Here is a 12769-nt window from a genome sequence, read left to right on the forward strand (position 1 = left end):
TGGGCATGCTCTTTCTCTCTCTCTCAAATAAATAAATTCTTTTTTTTAAGAGAAAGAAAGAAAGAAAGAAAGAAAGAAAGAAAGAAAGAAAGAAAGAAGAGAGAGAGAGAGAGAGAGAGAGAGAGAGAGAAAGAAAGAAAGAAAGAAAGAAAGAAAGAAAGAAAGAAAGAAAGAAAGAAAGAAAGAAAGAAAATGAACTAAGAGGACACAGTTTATAAGTGGCAGAGCTGAGATTCAGACCCAGGTATGTCTGCCTGCAAACCCCAGGTGGGATACCACGTGGCCTATCCAGCACCTTGGCCCTGGCCCTAGGCATGGCCTGCCTCCGGCCGGTCAGCAGCTGTCCAGCATGCCAAATGGCCCACAGCCAATTAAACTTCCCCTCACAATTGTGGGTCTCATATGGGGGAATTGCACCAGATATTAAAGAGGCCATGTCTGGATTCAGACTGCCCTGGTCCAGCCTCCTAAGTATAAAAGGCAGAGGCCCGGCTCAGAGCGCAGTCTGTGACCAAAGGCCCCTGCCTGGAAAACAGGGTGGTCGTAATGGACCAGACCTAGCGAGGACGATTAGGGTGCTGGGACCTGGGAATTAGGATGATTCCCAACCGCATCCCCCTTCTCCAGACACAGACACACTAGGACAGCTATAAGCATCCCGACAGACGTACACACACACACACACACAGACACACCTCTCCCGGATGCCCCAACTCCAACTCCTGACACACCTACCAGTCCCTGAGCCTCTGTGCAGTGAGTGCTCAGAGGGAGACCCAGAGGGGCCAAGGGCCAAGGCCGCTCAGAACAAGTCGCATTCCCTGAGGGCTTGATCATGCGCACACAGCCTTAGGAGGAGCACTTAGGAGCTCGTTACACCCGCAGAAAATCTCACTGTCACTGCCGCTCCCTGAACACACACGGTCACCGGCCCCCTCTGCCCGCCCCCCAACTCCTCCTCCACGGCTCCGGCTCCCTACGCCCCTCCCCACGCGCCCCCCCACCCCGCCCCCAAGCCCCACCCCCGTCCCCAGCCCTGCCCCTCCCTAGCCCCGCCCCTTCATTCCCAGCCCCGCCCAGCCAGCCCAGCCCCGCCCCCCCAGCGCCGGCCCCGCCCCTCCCGAGGCCCCGCCCCGCGCCAGGTCGCGTCCCGCTTCCGCCTGGCGGTCCGGGTCAGTGTCCCGCGGCTGCAAGGTGGATGAGGCCAGTGAGACTCATGAAGGTGTTCGTCACCCGCAGGATCCCCCCCGAGGGCCGGGCCGCGCTCGCCCGGGCTGCGGAGTAAGAGCCCCGCGCACGCCGCACGCCGCACGCCGTGTCCCCGGGCCGGGCCGGGCGGGGTGGTGTCGGGGAGGGGGCTGCGCAGCCCGGGGTGACTCAGCGTCCCCGGCGGCCCGGGCGGGCCGGGGGCGGCCTCCTTACGCCCCGCTTGTTTCTGGTGGGGAGGACGCGGGGTCGGGGGGCGGGGCTGGGGCCCGAGGGAGCCGGAGCCGGAGCCGGAGCCTGCGCCTGCGTCTTGGCCGCTCTCGCCGACCTGGCCGGCCCGGGCGGTCGCGGAGTTCCGGGAGGAGGCTGGAAGGTAGTTCTCCGCGGCCGAGCCTCGTGCAGGCTGTGCGGGGCCGCGGGGGCCGCCGCTCCCCTGCACGCGCAGCGCGGGTGAAGGGAAAGCCCTGGGGAGGGGGGAGGCCGCCTGTGACGCAAGGTCCTGGCTGTTCGTCCTTTACCCTAGAGGGCACTTTTGTCAGGGTCAGGGACCTTCGCTGTCGCTGACCTGGTCGCTTTGGACAGTTGGCAGGGACCTTTCGTCACCCTTAGATTGACGACTGCATGCCAGCTTTTCAGGTGCTTCGAATACATAAACTCATGGCGACACTGTGAAGTCGGGACCAGAAGTCCCATGTTACAGATGAGAAAACTGGGAGGGGTTAAGTGCCTTGCCCAGAGTCAGAGCTGTGGTGTGCAGGGCTGGGGTTGGAACTCAGTTCTGGCAGACTGCAGTGTGAGCGGGGGGTCACACGGTCCCGGCTGCCCACGACAGGCCGGGAGAAGGTGGGACCCAGTCTCAGAAACCTGTGCCCTGTGAAAGTGAGATTGTGTGTTTCGTTGAGTGCAACAAACCTTGGCTGAGGACCTGTGGGGTTCCAAGCACCGAGGAGGGAGGGGGAAGGCAGAGGCAAGAACCACGGTTCTGGCCCTAGCTCACTAGCTCACGCAGCTCTAGCTGAGTGCAGCGGGGAAGGCGGATGAAAGGTAGCCTGCGCCAGGCACCTGGTCGGCCAGGCGCTGCCCCAGGGTGTCCTGGGAGGTGCCGTCTGTGGTCCTGCGCGTCTTGCCCCACGTGCTGGCTGCGCTGAATTAAATGGCAAGGACTGGGAGGCTGGCAGCACCCTGGGAACACCTCCACTGCCCACGACCTGTGGTGGAAGCCCTGAGGCCACGAGCTGAGGCCCTGAAACTCCTCCACGTTGCATTGCTCCGGTCTTGTCCTTCCTGGCAGAGCGCAAGTAGGAGGACTTTACTCTGCATGGACTCCCAGGACAGGGTATTTATTCAAGCCTCTTCTGGTGCAGGAACAGCCTACCTCAAGCCACACCCCCACCCCCACCCCTGTGCCCCCCTGGCCCTGAGGCCTCCTGTGAGGGTGATAAAGCTCTTCCTTGCTTTGACCTGAGAGCCGTCCCCGTGACTTGCTTTTAGTCTAGGTTCTTGTCAGCCCTTGGTGACCTCCACCCTGTGACAGCCCTTTACCCTCAGCCGGCCTCTTGGGACAGTTCTGCGGCCACCCATGCCTGACTCTGACTCCTCAGCCAGCCCCAGGGAGCATTTGGGAGCCTGGGGGTATCTGTGGAGCGCCCCTGCCTCTGAGTGTGGTCCTTCTTTGGTCTTCAGCTGTGAGGTGGAGCAGTGGGATTCAGACGAGCCAATCCCTGCCAAGGAGTTGGAGCGAGGTGTGGCCGGGGCCCACGGCCTCCTCTGCCTCCTCTCGGACCATGTGGACAAGAGGCTCCTGGACGCCGCAGGTGTGTGCCCTGGGCAGGTCTGGGGAGCATTCCAGGGGTGTCTTGGCCCTGTAGGGGCACACAGTCTGCTGCGGCTGGCTCCCCACACGGGTCCTCGGTAACCTCTCCAAGTTCTGAAGGCACTCGCTGCAGTACTAGGCCAGGGGGAGCGACTGTGTGCAGCGCCCTCTTGAATAGGCATTGCTTCTCTCCTGGCTGTGAACCCCTGGACAGAGGCCCTAGGGGGGCAAAGACTGTGGTGTGGAGGGAGTGGGTGTGAGGGCCCTCATCCAGCCCTGCCATGGCCTTGCTTTATGAACTTGAGAAAGGCCCTGTGCCTTCTGGGCTCATTTGTATCACACAGTAGGCCTATGTCAGTGCCAAGCACCCCAGGCACCCAGGATGTGTGAGCCCCAGCCCTGGGTCTCAGCCCTGGGCCAAGGTAGGTGTCACCCTACCCAACAAAAGGTTGTTTTGAGGAAGAGTTCAGACTTAGAGGCTACTAGATGGGGTCCTCATGAGTCAGTGCCGAGCCAATCCCTGCCCCAGGGGGAGGGTGTGAGAGGGTCTCGCCTCAGGGGTGTCCCCAGCAGGGCCCCAGGTGCGTTCAGAGGAGACAGAGGCTTCACTGGGGGAACAGTCCCATGGGTATGAGTGGAGGCCTTAGTGTCAGAGGCCCCACGGTGAACCCCTGCTCTGCCACTTGGCAGCTTGTGACTGGGGCCGGCCACTTGACATCCCTCAGCCACAGTGTCTGTACGTGGAGGAGTCAGTTGGATTGTCAAGTCTGTCAGGTAGGCGGTTCAGGATTTCAGCTAAGGAACAGAGATGTCAGCCTCTCCTCTTAGTCTAAGAAAATAATAATAAGCAGACAGCCCCACAATATCCACAGGGTTGCGGGTTTGAATTCCACTAGGAAAGATGCAAACAATGCTTTTTCTGCACAACAGGAGCCAATCTCAAAGTCATCAGCACAATGTCCGTGGGCGTTGACCATTTGGCTTTGGAGGAGATCAAGAAGCGGTAAAAGCAGCTAGCGCTCTGGAAAGGGCCTGGGGTGAGGGCTGACCCCCAGATTGGGAAAGGGAGCTAATATTTATTTGCTCATATCCCTGCCCCCTTCAGTGAGAAGGTGGGGGGCTGACCATTCAGTCCGTCCACGTGAGCGTGGGGCAGATACAGTAGGCCCCAAACTGTCAGAAACTGTGGGTAGCATCTGCAAGGTAGCCCCCTTTCCTGTTCAGCCTGGCGTTAGGCCTCACAACAACTCCTCGGAGTAGGAAAGGCTAGTATTACCTCCCTCTTTATTTTTTTTTTTAAAGATTTTATTTATTTATTCATGAGAAACACAGAGAGAAAGAGAGAGGCAGAGACAGAGGCAGAGGGGGAAGCAGGCTCCATGCAGGGAGCCCCACATGGGACTCGGTCCCCGGTCTCCAGGATCAGGCCCTGGACTGAAGGCAGCGCTAAACCGCTGGGCCCCCCGGGCCGTCCTATTATCTCCCTCTCTAGATGAGGAGTTTTGGAAGGGTTGAATAGTTCTTCACCCCAGACTTTGGGTCCTGATCTTTCATTTTCGTGTCCTTCCCCAGGCGGGAGGGGAGCAAGCCAGGAAGGAGGGCTGGCCGTCCCTGAGTGCTTGCTTCCACCCTGGAGCTTCCTGGGGCGGGGGGGGGGTGCAGAGAGGGAGAGCGGAGCAGCGTGGAGATGTCCCAGAGGTAGGAGTTGGTGAAGGTGCCCGCGGCCATGGTGCCACCAGGTCTTTGCTTCCTAGCGGCATCCGTGTGGGCTACACCCCAGATGTCCTGACCGACGCCACGGCAGAACTCGCCATGTCCCTGCTGCTCACCACCTGTCGCCGCTTGCCAGAGGCCATCGAGGAAGTGAGGAAGTGAGTGAACCCCTGACGGGAAGGCTGGCTTCCCCAGCAGCTGGTTCGGGGCCCAGAAGTGATCCCCTCCCCTGGTGTGCCCCGTCTAGTGAGCAGGGGCAGAATCTGTCACTACTCAGATCCGGGGCAGAGCTGAAGAGAAGGGTGGGGAATTGTGGTGCCGAGGAGAAACCATGAGAGAGGAGGATGGGAAGGGACAGAGCCATCCTGCCTGGTTGGCGAGTAGGGGCAGGAGTGGGGATCACAAGGAGTAGCGGGGGGACATCCTCTTGGGCACTTGGAGGAGACGGGTCCACCATCCGTGCTGGGGATGCAGAAATCCCAGGAGCTCTGGAAACTGAAGGTTGTTTCATGAATCTTTTGGTAGTAAAACCTGACTGGAAATAACAGGAGGCTCTTTATGATTTTTATTTTTCTCACTCCATGTGAATATTCCTGTTTTGCTGCCGATGTACCGATGCATTTGCCAACGGGTACCACCCTAGACGCTGCTGAGGGTGTTACATACAGTAGAGAACATGCACCAAACAGCCTTTCTGAAACCTGAAAATTGAAAAACCGGCCTGAGGGTTTCAGATCAGGGATTTGGGGCTGTGTGTCCATTATTGGAGAAGGCGGTCCAGCTGTGTGGGGCTGAGGCAGAGCCAGAGCCTGAGGGCTGACACCCTGCTGTCCCACTCACCCTCCTGTCAGGGGAGTCGGCACCCCCTGGGGAGTGGAGGCGGTTCAAGGCAGGCTCTGTCCCCGTCTGCCCGGGGCAGCAGGGTGGGCCTATGGCTTTACCTTGTGTTGCTTCCCTGGGGCCCTGAGAATACTGGCTTTGGAATCCCACACCCCAAGGTTGCAGCCTGCTGCCCCAACCTCTGCCCCGGCTGCATGACCTCAGGCAGGGCACCCTTTCTGGTCTCAGTTTCCCCACCTGCAAAACAGGGTGAAAACCTCTAAGGCCCCTTCCAGCCCTTGGATTCTGTGTCCCCCGTTTTTATTTTTTTTTTTAACGATTTATTTATTCATTCATGAGTGACACAGAGATAAAGAGAGGCAGAGACACAAGCAGAGGGAGAAGCAGGTTCCGCGCAGGGAGCCTGATGTGGGACTTGATCCTGGGATCAGGCCCTGAGCCACCCTGAGCCGAAGGCAGACGCTCAGCCACTGAGCTACCCAGGCGCCCTTCCCCTGGTGGTTTATTTTATTTTATTTTATTGAAAGATTTTATTTATTTATTTATTCACGAGAGACACAGAGAGAGAGGGAGAGAAGCAGGCTCCATGCAAGGAGCTTGGTGCGGAACTCAATCGCGGGACTCCAGGACCATGCCTTGAGCTGAAGGCAGGTGCCAAACCGCTAAGCCACCCAGGGATCCCTCCCCTGGTGGTTTCAAAGGAAGAGTCATTCCAGCCGCTTATCCACAGTGCTCAGTGGCTATGGGTGTAATTCGTGCTGCTGTCTGTCCTGGGACCCGGAGAGCACGGTCTTCTACCCCTTGGACCGCAGCCCCTGCCTGGGGGTTCTGGGTCTGAGAGTTTACAGAGAGCCATCTTTGCCTGGGGCTGGGGCTCTTACCTACCCTCCCCTACTCTCCCCACAGCGGTGGCTGGACCTCGTGGAAGCCCCTGTGGATGTGTGGCTATGGACTCACACAGAGCACCGTCGGCATCATCGGGCTGGGGCGCATAGGTGAGCCTCCCACCTTCCCACTGGCCTGGCCCAGTGACCCTGTTTTGCTTGAGTCTCTGGTGCCCTGTGTCTGGATGTTGACCATCCTTTGGAAAGAGTGGCCACAACTGGCTGTTCCCAGTGCACTCTGCGTGCAGGTGGGACATCGACTGAACAGACACAGCTTCATAAAACACAGGAAAAACAAAAAAAGAAATGAAATGAAAACAGGAGTTCCTTGAGAACTTGCTGGGTGACAGAAGCAAGTCAGGATTCTTTAGGGATACAGCTCCATACAGAACAGTTGGAAGCGATGATGGCTGGGTTGGGGCTTTTAGGAGGGGCTTCCTGTGGGACAGCTCGTGCTCCCCTGCTAGAAGGCATTTGACTCGTAAAGCTTTTTTTTTAACATTTTATTTATTTATTCATGAGGGACACACAGAGAGAGTCAGAGACACAGGGAGAGGGAGAAGCAGGCTCCATGCAGGGAGCCGGATGTGGGACTCGATCCCGGATCCCAAGATCACACCCCGGGCGGAAGACAGACACTTAACCGCTGAGCCACCCCGGGCTCCCGATACGTAAAGCTTTAACTCAGGAACCAGAGGGTCCCGTGGGCAGAGCTTACCTGTGATTCTGCGGACGAGGCGGGGCTCTTCTTCCAGGGGGCGCTGCTTGGCTTGAGCTCCGCCAGGCAGCTGTCAGTGGTTCTCTGGCCCCTGCCTGGTCCAGAGGTGAGTGGGGAGGATGGAGAGTGTGGACAGTCTGGCCAGCTAGCAGTGCATCTCACCCCAGAGAGCTGCTTGGAGGAACCTACTGGCTTTGGGGCACGTTCTGATTCTGAAAATCCAGCAGCCCAAGCCTGCCTCTGTAGCAGCATGTGTGAAAATATCTTAAAGATTTGGGGCGAGTTGGCAGTTTGGCAATGCCACTGGAAAGTCAGAAGAGGTCTTTGGTGACCTAATAAAAGCAGAGGGTCCAGAAGGCAGCAGGGAAGGAGGCTGCTTGGTCAGACTGCTCCCGGAATGCCAGGTCCAGTTCTCAGGGATGGTTAGCAAATGGCCCTCAAGATGCCCAGGACCATGTGAGGACAGCACAAGCCAGTCACAGCCGCAGAGGAGCTGTGGTGCTGTCTCCAGATCTCTGAAGGGCTGTCACATGGCCCCCTAAGGGCAGTGTGGGCTGGCAGGGGGCAGCTTAAAGGGGCAGGGCCAGTTAAAGTCAGAAGTGTGCTGATGAAAGGACCCCCACCCTATCCCAGGGGCTCCCTGTCTGGAGCTGCTGGGTGCTGCTCCTGCTCTCTGAGGGGTTGGGGACGAGCCAGGACTCTCTTTGCCGCCAGGCCAGGCCATTGCTCGGCGTCTGAAGCCATTTGGCATCCAGAGATTTCTATACACGGGCCGCCAGCCCAGGCCTCAGGAAGCAGCAGAATTCCAGGCAGAGTTTGGTAAGTAAAACCTTGATTTCCACCGGAGCCCCATCTGTGCTCAGTTAAAGGGGTGTCTCTGTTTCAATAGCGGCAGCATTTTCGGGTGGAATGCAGGAGCTCTGGGTGCGTCTGCCTGCGGTGTCCCTTAGGTACCAGCTAATCAGCTGCCCTTGGATGCGGGGCCCAGCCAGGGAGCACGGAGACTTAACGCAGGCCACACAGTGGGCTCTTTAAGTGCCAGAAGAGCTCTCCAGGTCTCCTGCCTTTCAGAGTTCCTTGTCACCACTGCCTATGTCAGGGCAGAGCAGCAGGGATGGTGACAGGTGTAAGGAATTGCTGGGAACTTTCACTCTGTTTCCTTAATAAACTAGCGAGCACTGTCACCCAGCCTTGTGTCCAGTGGATCCAGGCCCCTGGCAGGGCACACGGCATCGTGAGCAGAGGGCAGCTGGATTTGAGCCATTCCTCACCCCCTTTGCACATTGGGCCGTGTAATAACCAGCCCCTGCCCCTCTGTGGCCTTAGTCTCCCCCTCTGTGAGACCAGGGGGTGGGGTAAATGAGGTAGGACCAGGATCCCACGAGTGGCTTTTGACCTTGTACAGTTGTCAGAGGTGCTCAGGTAGACATGAGGCCTTCGGGAAGCATCTTGGGAGTTTCCAGTTTGGCAGGAGGAGGCAAGGGTCTGGTCTCCCTCCTTTTGCTGTCTCCAGCCGGGGACTCAGCATCTCATGGAGCCCTGCCCTCCCCCAGTGTCCACCCCCAAGCTGGCCGCCGAGTCCGACTTCATCATCGTGGCCTGCTCCTTAACACCTGCAACCAAGGGGCTCTGCAACAAGGACTTCTTCCAGCAGATGAAAACCACGGCTGTGTTTATCAACATAAGCAGGTACACAGGGGTGGCCCAGGCTCCCTGGGGCACGAGCAAGCCGAGAGGGGCCGTCCCTGCTGCTGTGATCCAGGGCTTTCTTCCCCATGGCTTGTCCGTGAGCCCTCGGGCAGAGCTTAACCTGCAGAGACCAACCAGCCAGCTGGCTCCAGCTCAGAAGTACAGTAAAGGCCCCAAGAGAGGGCCCAGGCTGGGGGGGAAGGCTGTCAGAGCAGGTCTGGCATGTCAGGTTCCCCGCAGTACCCCGAGCCGTGCTGGTTCAGGGAGTGGAGGCCTGATAGCAGTGGGTTCCCAAGTAACCATGGGCAGCCCTGTTCTCCTCTACCGCAGAGCTGGATGTAACGATCTCAGCAGCACTTCAGAGCCCTTCAGACCGCCGGTACACCAAGCCTGGGTCTGTCTGGCTGTCTGAGTTAGTGACAGCTTGAACCTTTGTGCTTCAGGAAAGAAAGACCCAAACCCACGTTAGAGAAGCAGACCTTCCCTCTGCCACTCCAGTCCCTTTCTAAATGGTGCCCTGCTTAAATCCGTTTGGGGGCAAGTACAGGCCAAGGAAGGGATTTCATGGGGTCCCCCTCAGGTCTCTCCACTCTAGAGGCACTGTAATTATTAATGTTCGGCCGCAAGGGGGGTGACCTAGAGGGCGAGTGAGACGCCCAGGAGTGCAGGGCTGGCCCTGACGGCCGACGCCGTCCCAGCTTCCGCCCTCCGAGCACCTGCATGGACCTGGGGCTGTGCAGGGCTGCACGGTTTCCTGCTTCACGAGCCTGACTCCGGGTTCAGCATGGAGGCTTGGGCCAGTTGTTTTTTTACTTCCGGGGCCCAGTCACAGGAGAGAGGGCTGCTCGCTCAGACACCATCGGGCATGTCCCCGTGTTAGACACGTGCCCGGCAGCGTGCTGCTGTGGGGGTTCTCAGCACGTTCTCTGGGGACACACCTGAATGGGGCTCCACATGAATGCAGGTCCCGGGCCCTGTTCCCACAGTAGCGGGTCAGTGGGCTTGTGCCCCCTGCAGCCTGGGAGTTGGGTGTATTCTCCGTCTTCCAGGGGAACGTGACACACTTGCCCAAGGTAACACAGCTTCAGGGTGGTAGGGCTGGGGCTTTCAGTGCCACCGCAGACTCACCATAAAGAAGCATCTTGTCAGACTTACTGCTTTAAAAGTCAGTGCCAAGGGTGCCCGGTCGGCGGGGAAATCCACCCTGTGGGTGGTTCTGCCCAAGAGAAGGCCTGGGTGGAGGGAGCTTCGGGGCCCCCATGGCACCGCTCTCATTCCCAGGGGAGATGTGGTAAACCAGGATGACCTGTACGAGGCCTTGGCTAGTGGGCAGATCGCAGCTGCTGGACTGGACGTGACGACCCCGGAACCGCTGCCTACAAACCACCCGCTCCTGACCCTGAAGAACTGTGGTAAGAATGGGGATTTTCTGACACCAAGTCCCACGGGGCTGCAGGAGTCAGGCGGTGTGGAGCTGATAGGTGCAAAGCTGCTGTGAGCAGTACCAGGCACAGAGGGACACAGCTGGGACCATACGTGTCTATGGTGAGTGACAATAGCTCACTGTAAACAAGGCAGGGGCCTCCTGAGCCCATGCATCAGGTCTGTGTCCCTGAAGGAGTGACGGGGGGGAGGGGGGTTGGTGGCAGGGGTGGATTTGTAAAACGAAGGGCTGGGCTGCATGTCTTCCATCCACAGGTAGTTGTCAGTAAAACCTGGTACCATAAACCCCCACTACCAGCTTCAGGGTGAGAAATTAAAGACGTGATTGTGATTCCGATATTTGGAACTTGCGCCAATTAGTCTGTTGGCTCCAAACCTCCCCTTGTACATTCTGCTTTGGGACGCAGGCCCTGGGACCCTGCACACCTGATTTCTGCCGGGCCTGCCAACTGCGGGGTGGCAGGACTTGGCCGCCCCCGCCCCCTCACATGTCTGTCTGTCTGTGTCCGTGGGCAGCAGCTGCTCCTCCTGGCAGCCGGTGAATCTAGTTTGCAGGCTTCCCGGCATCAACTTGGCCATCGTGCCTGCTCAGAGGCACTGCTGCAGAGGTCGGAGTTGCAGCTCCCAAGGGACCCTTCCTTCAGTCGTCTTGAGGTTTTTTTTTTTTTAGTCGTCTTGAGGTTTTTTTTTTTTTTTTTTAGTCGTCTTGAGTTTTAACAGTGCTACCCTTTCTTCCTCTGTCCCCCAGCCCAGGGAGGTAGATGTTTCTGGTGGTCGCTGTCTCTGACACCTTAGCACAGTGGTTCTTAAACTTGTGTGTCCGTCAGTCATCCGAAGGGGCTGGGCCAGGGGCCTCTGCACCAGTAGGTGTGGGGTGGGACCTGGAACCCTGCACCACTCACCTGCCCCCACACCGAGGCCACTTAGAAGCACTGCCTCGGTATTCGCTTCTCAGCCTCCCCAGTTACTTTGTACCTGGTTAACAGCTCTTTATATTCGGTTCTGTCCAGGTAGCTGGTGTGCTTTGTCTCTAGACTAATCCATCACTGTAGGGTCTGAGCCAGGCCCTGTCCTTTACGTGCATTCTGGGATGGAATCCCACAGAGAAGGTCCTTAGCTTCCTTCCACAGGGAAGGCTCCCGTTACTGTAGCCCTTGGAAACTCGATGGTCCCCACTGTCCACACCAGGCCAGAAGGAGGAACGCTGGCTGTCATGTCTGGGCTATTGCCCACAGCTGGGAAAACCATCCCATCCCTGCATGCCTGGCAGCTCAGCTCAGTGCCCCAGATACTGCTTTCAAGAGGCATTCTTTGGGGACAGTTGACCTCACTTGTTCTGCAGTGGGGCCGGATGGAGCTGGTCTGTCCACCATTTCGACTTGTAGCTATTTGTGTGCACCAGAAGCCCCCGGGACCCCACTTTGAGGGGCCCGGGTATGGATGATCAGCACTGAAACTCCTAAGCTGAATTGGCACCTGGTTTTACCATCTGCTTTCTGAAGGGCTATGTGTAGAGAGGCTCCAAGATCTCTCGTGGGCTCGACATCCTTGTACTTAGGATATGGATCTCTCGCCACCGTTGCATCTGGGTTTCAGTGACCCTCAGCCCCACAGGAGTGGAGCACATAAGGACAGTAGGCAAATCGAAGACAGAGGACAGGAAGGCAAATCAAAGAATGCTAAGGCAGGTTCTCTTCATTATTCTTACTGGCAACCCTAGTCAGGAAAACAGGGCCCACTTTGAGGCTCTTGAAACACCCTTCCCCCAAAAACAACAACAAAAAAACACCCTCACCTCCCTCTTCCTCCCTTTTCCAGTGATCCTGCCCCACATTGGCAGCGCCACCTATGGAACCCGAAACACCATGTCCTTATTGGCAGCTAACAACTTGCTGGCTGGCCTGAGGGGGGAGCCGATGCCCAGTGAACTCAAGCTGTAGCCAGACAGGAGCTGCTGAGGGTCAGGAGGCCCACAGAGCCCTCGGAGTCTGTCAGGGAGCACGGGCTTGATTTGGACCCACCGGATGGGAGCCAAGGAAAAAAAGTCTCTGTTCTGATCCTACAGAAAGAAGACTGGTGCTGATACAGGGGCTTGCCGCATTTGTGGTTGGAAATACCTGAGCCAAAAGTATGTGATACTATTAAATATCTTCCTGAGAGACTGTGTGGGACCTGTAACTAGGAGAAGTTAACAGGGGCATCTGGTGACCTGAGGGTTCTGTTCCGTCCCCGGCCCTCACCCCCCAGCATGTGAATTATGAGAACCTGTCCAGACTACCTTACCTCAACCCCTTAACCTATCCCTCACTGAGGATGGGACAGCCAAAGCCCAGTGGTGACCGTGGCACTTAAATCTGCTACCTAGACCATCAGATTAAATATACATGGCAAAGAGAACCAGGTAAGGTCACAGTCCTCTTATTGTTTTGGTCAAGAATAATTGGAGGTAGGTGAGTTTCTTAA

At 57.6% G+C, this 12769-nt stretch overlaps 1 protein-coding gene across 1 annotated transcript; it reads left to right on the forward strand.

The window, feature by feature from the left end:
* Nucleotides 1-1121: 1121 nt before the first annotated feature.
* On the forward strand, nt 1122-12703 carry GRHPR (glyoxylate and hydroxypyruvate reductase). The gene is made up of 9 exons (XM_038552854.1): nt 1122-1281; nt 2890-3020; nt 3950-4022; nt 4774-4890; nt 6479-6567; nt 7889-7993; nt 8728-8863; nt 10145-10275; nt 12125-12703. The coding sequence occupies exons 1-9, from the start codon at nt 1199-1201 to the stop codon at nt 12244-12246; spliced, it is 987 nt and encodes a 328-aa protein (XP_038408782.1). The 5' UTR covers nt 1122-1198; the 3' UTR covers nt 12247-12703.
* The last annotated feature ends 66 nt before the right edge of the window (nt 12704-12769 follow it).

The sequence above is a fragment of the Canis lupus genome, chromosome 11 (assembly GCF_011100685.1).
Source record: "Canis lupus familiaris isolate Mischka breed German Shepherd chromosome 11, alternate assembly UU_Cfam_GSD_1.0, whole genome shotgun sequence".
NCBI lineage: Eukaryota > Metazoa > Chordata > Mammalia > Carnivora > Canidae > Canis > Canis lupus.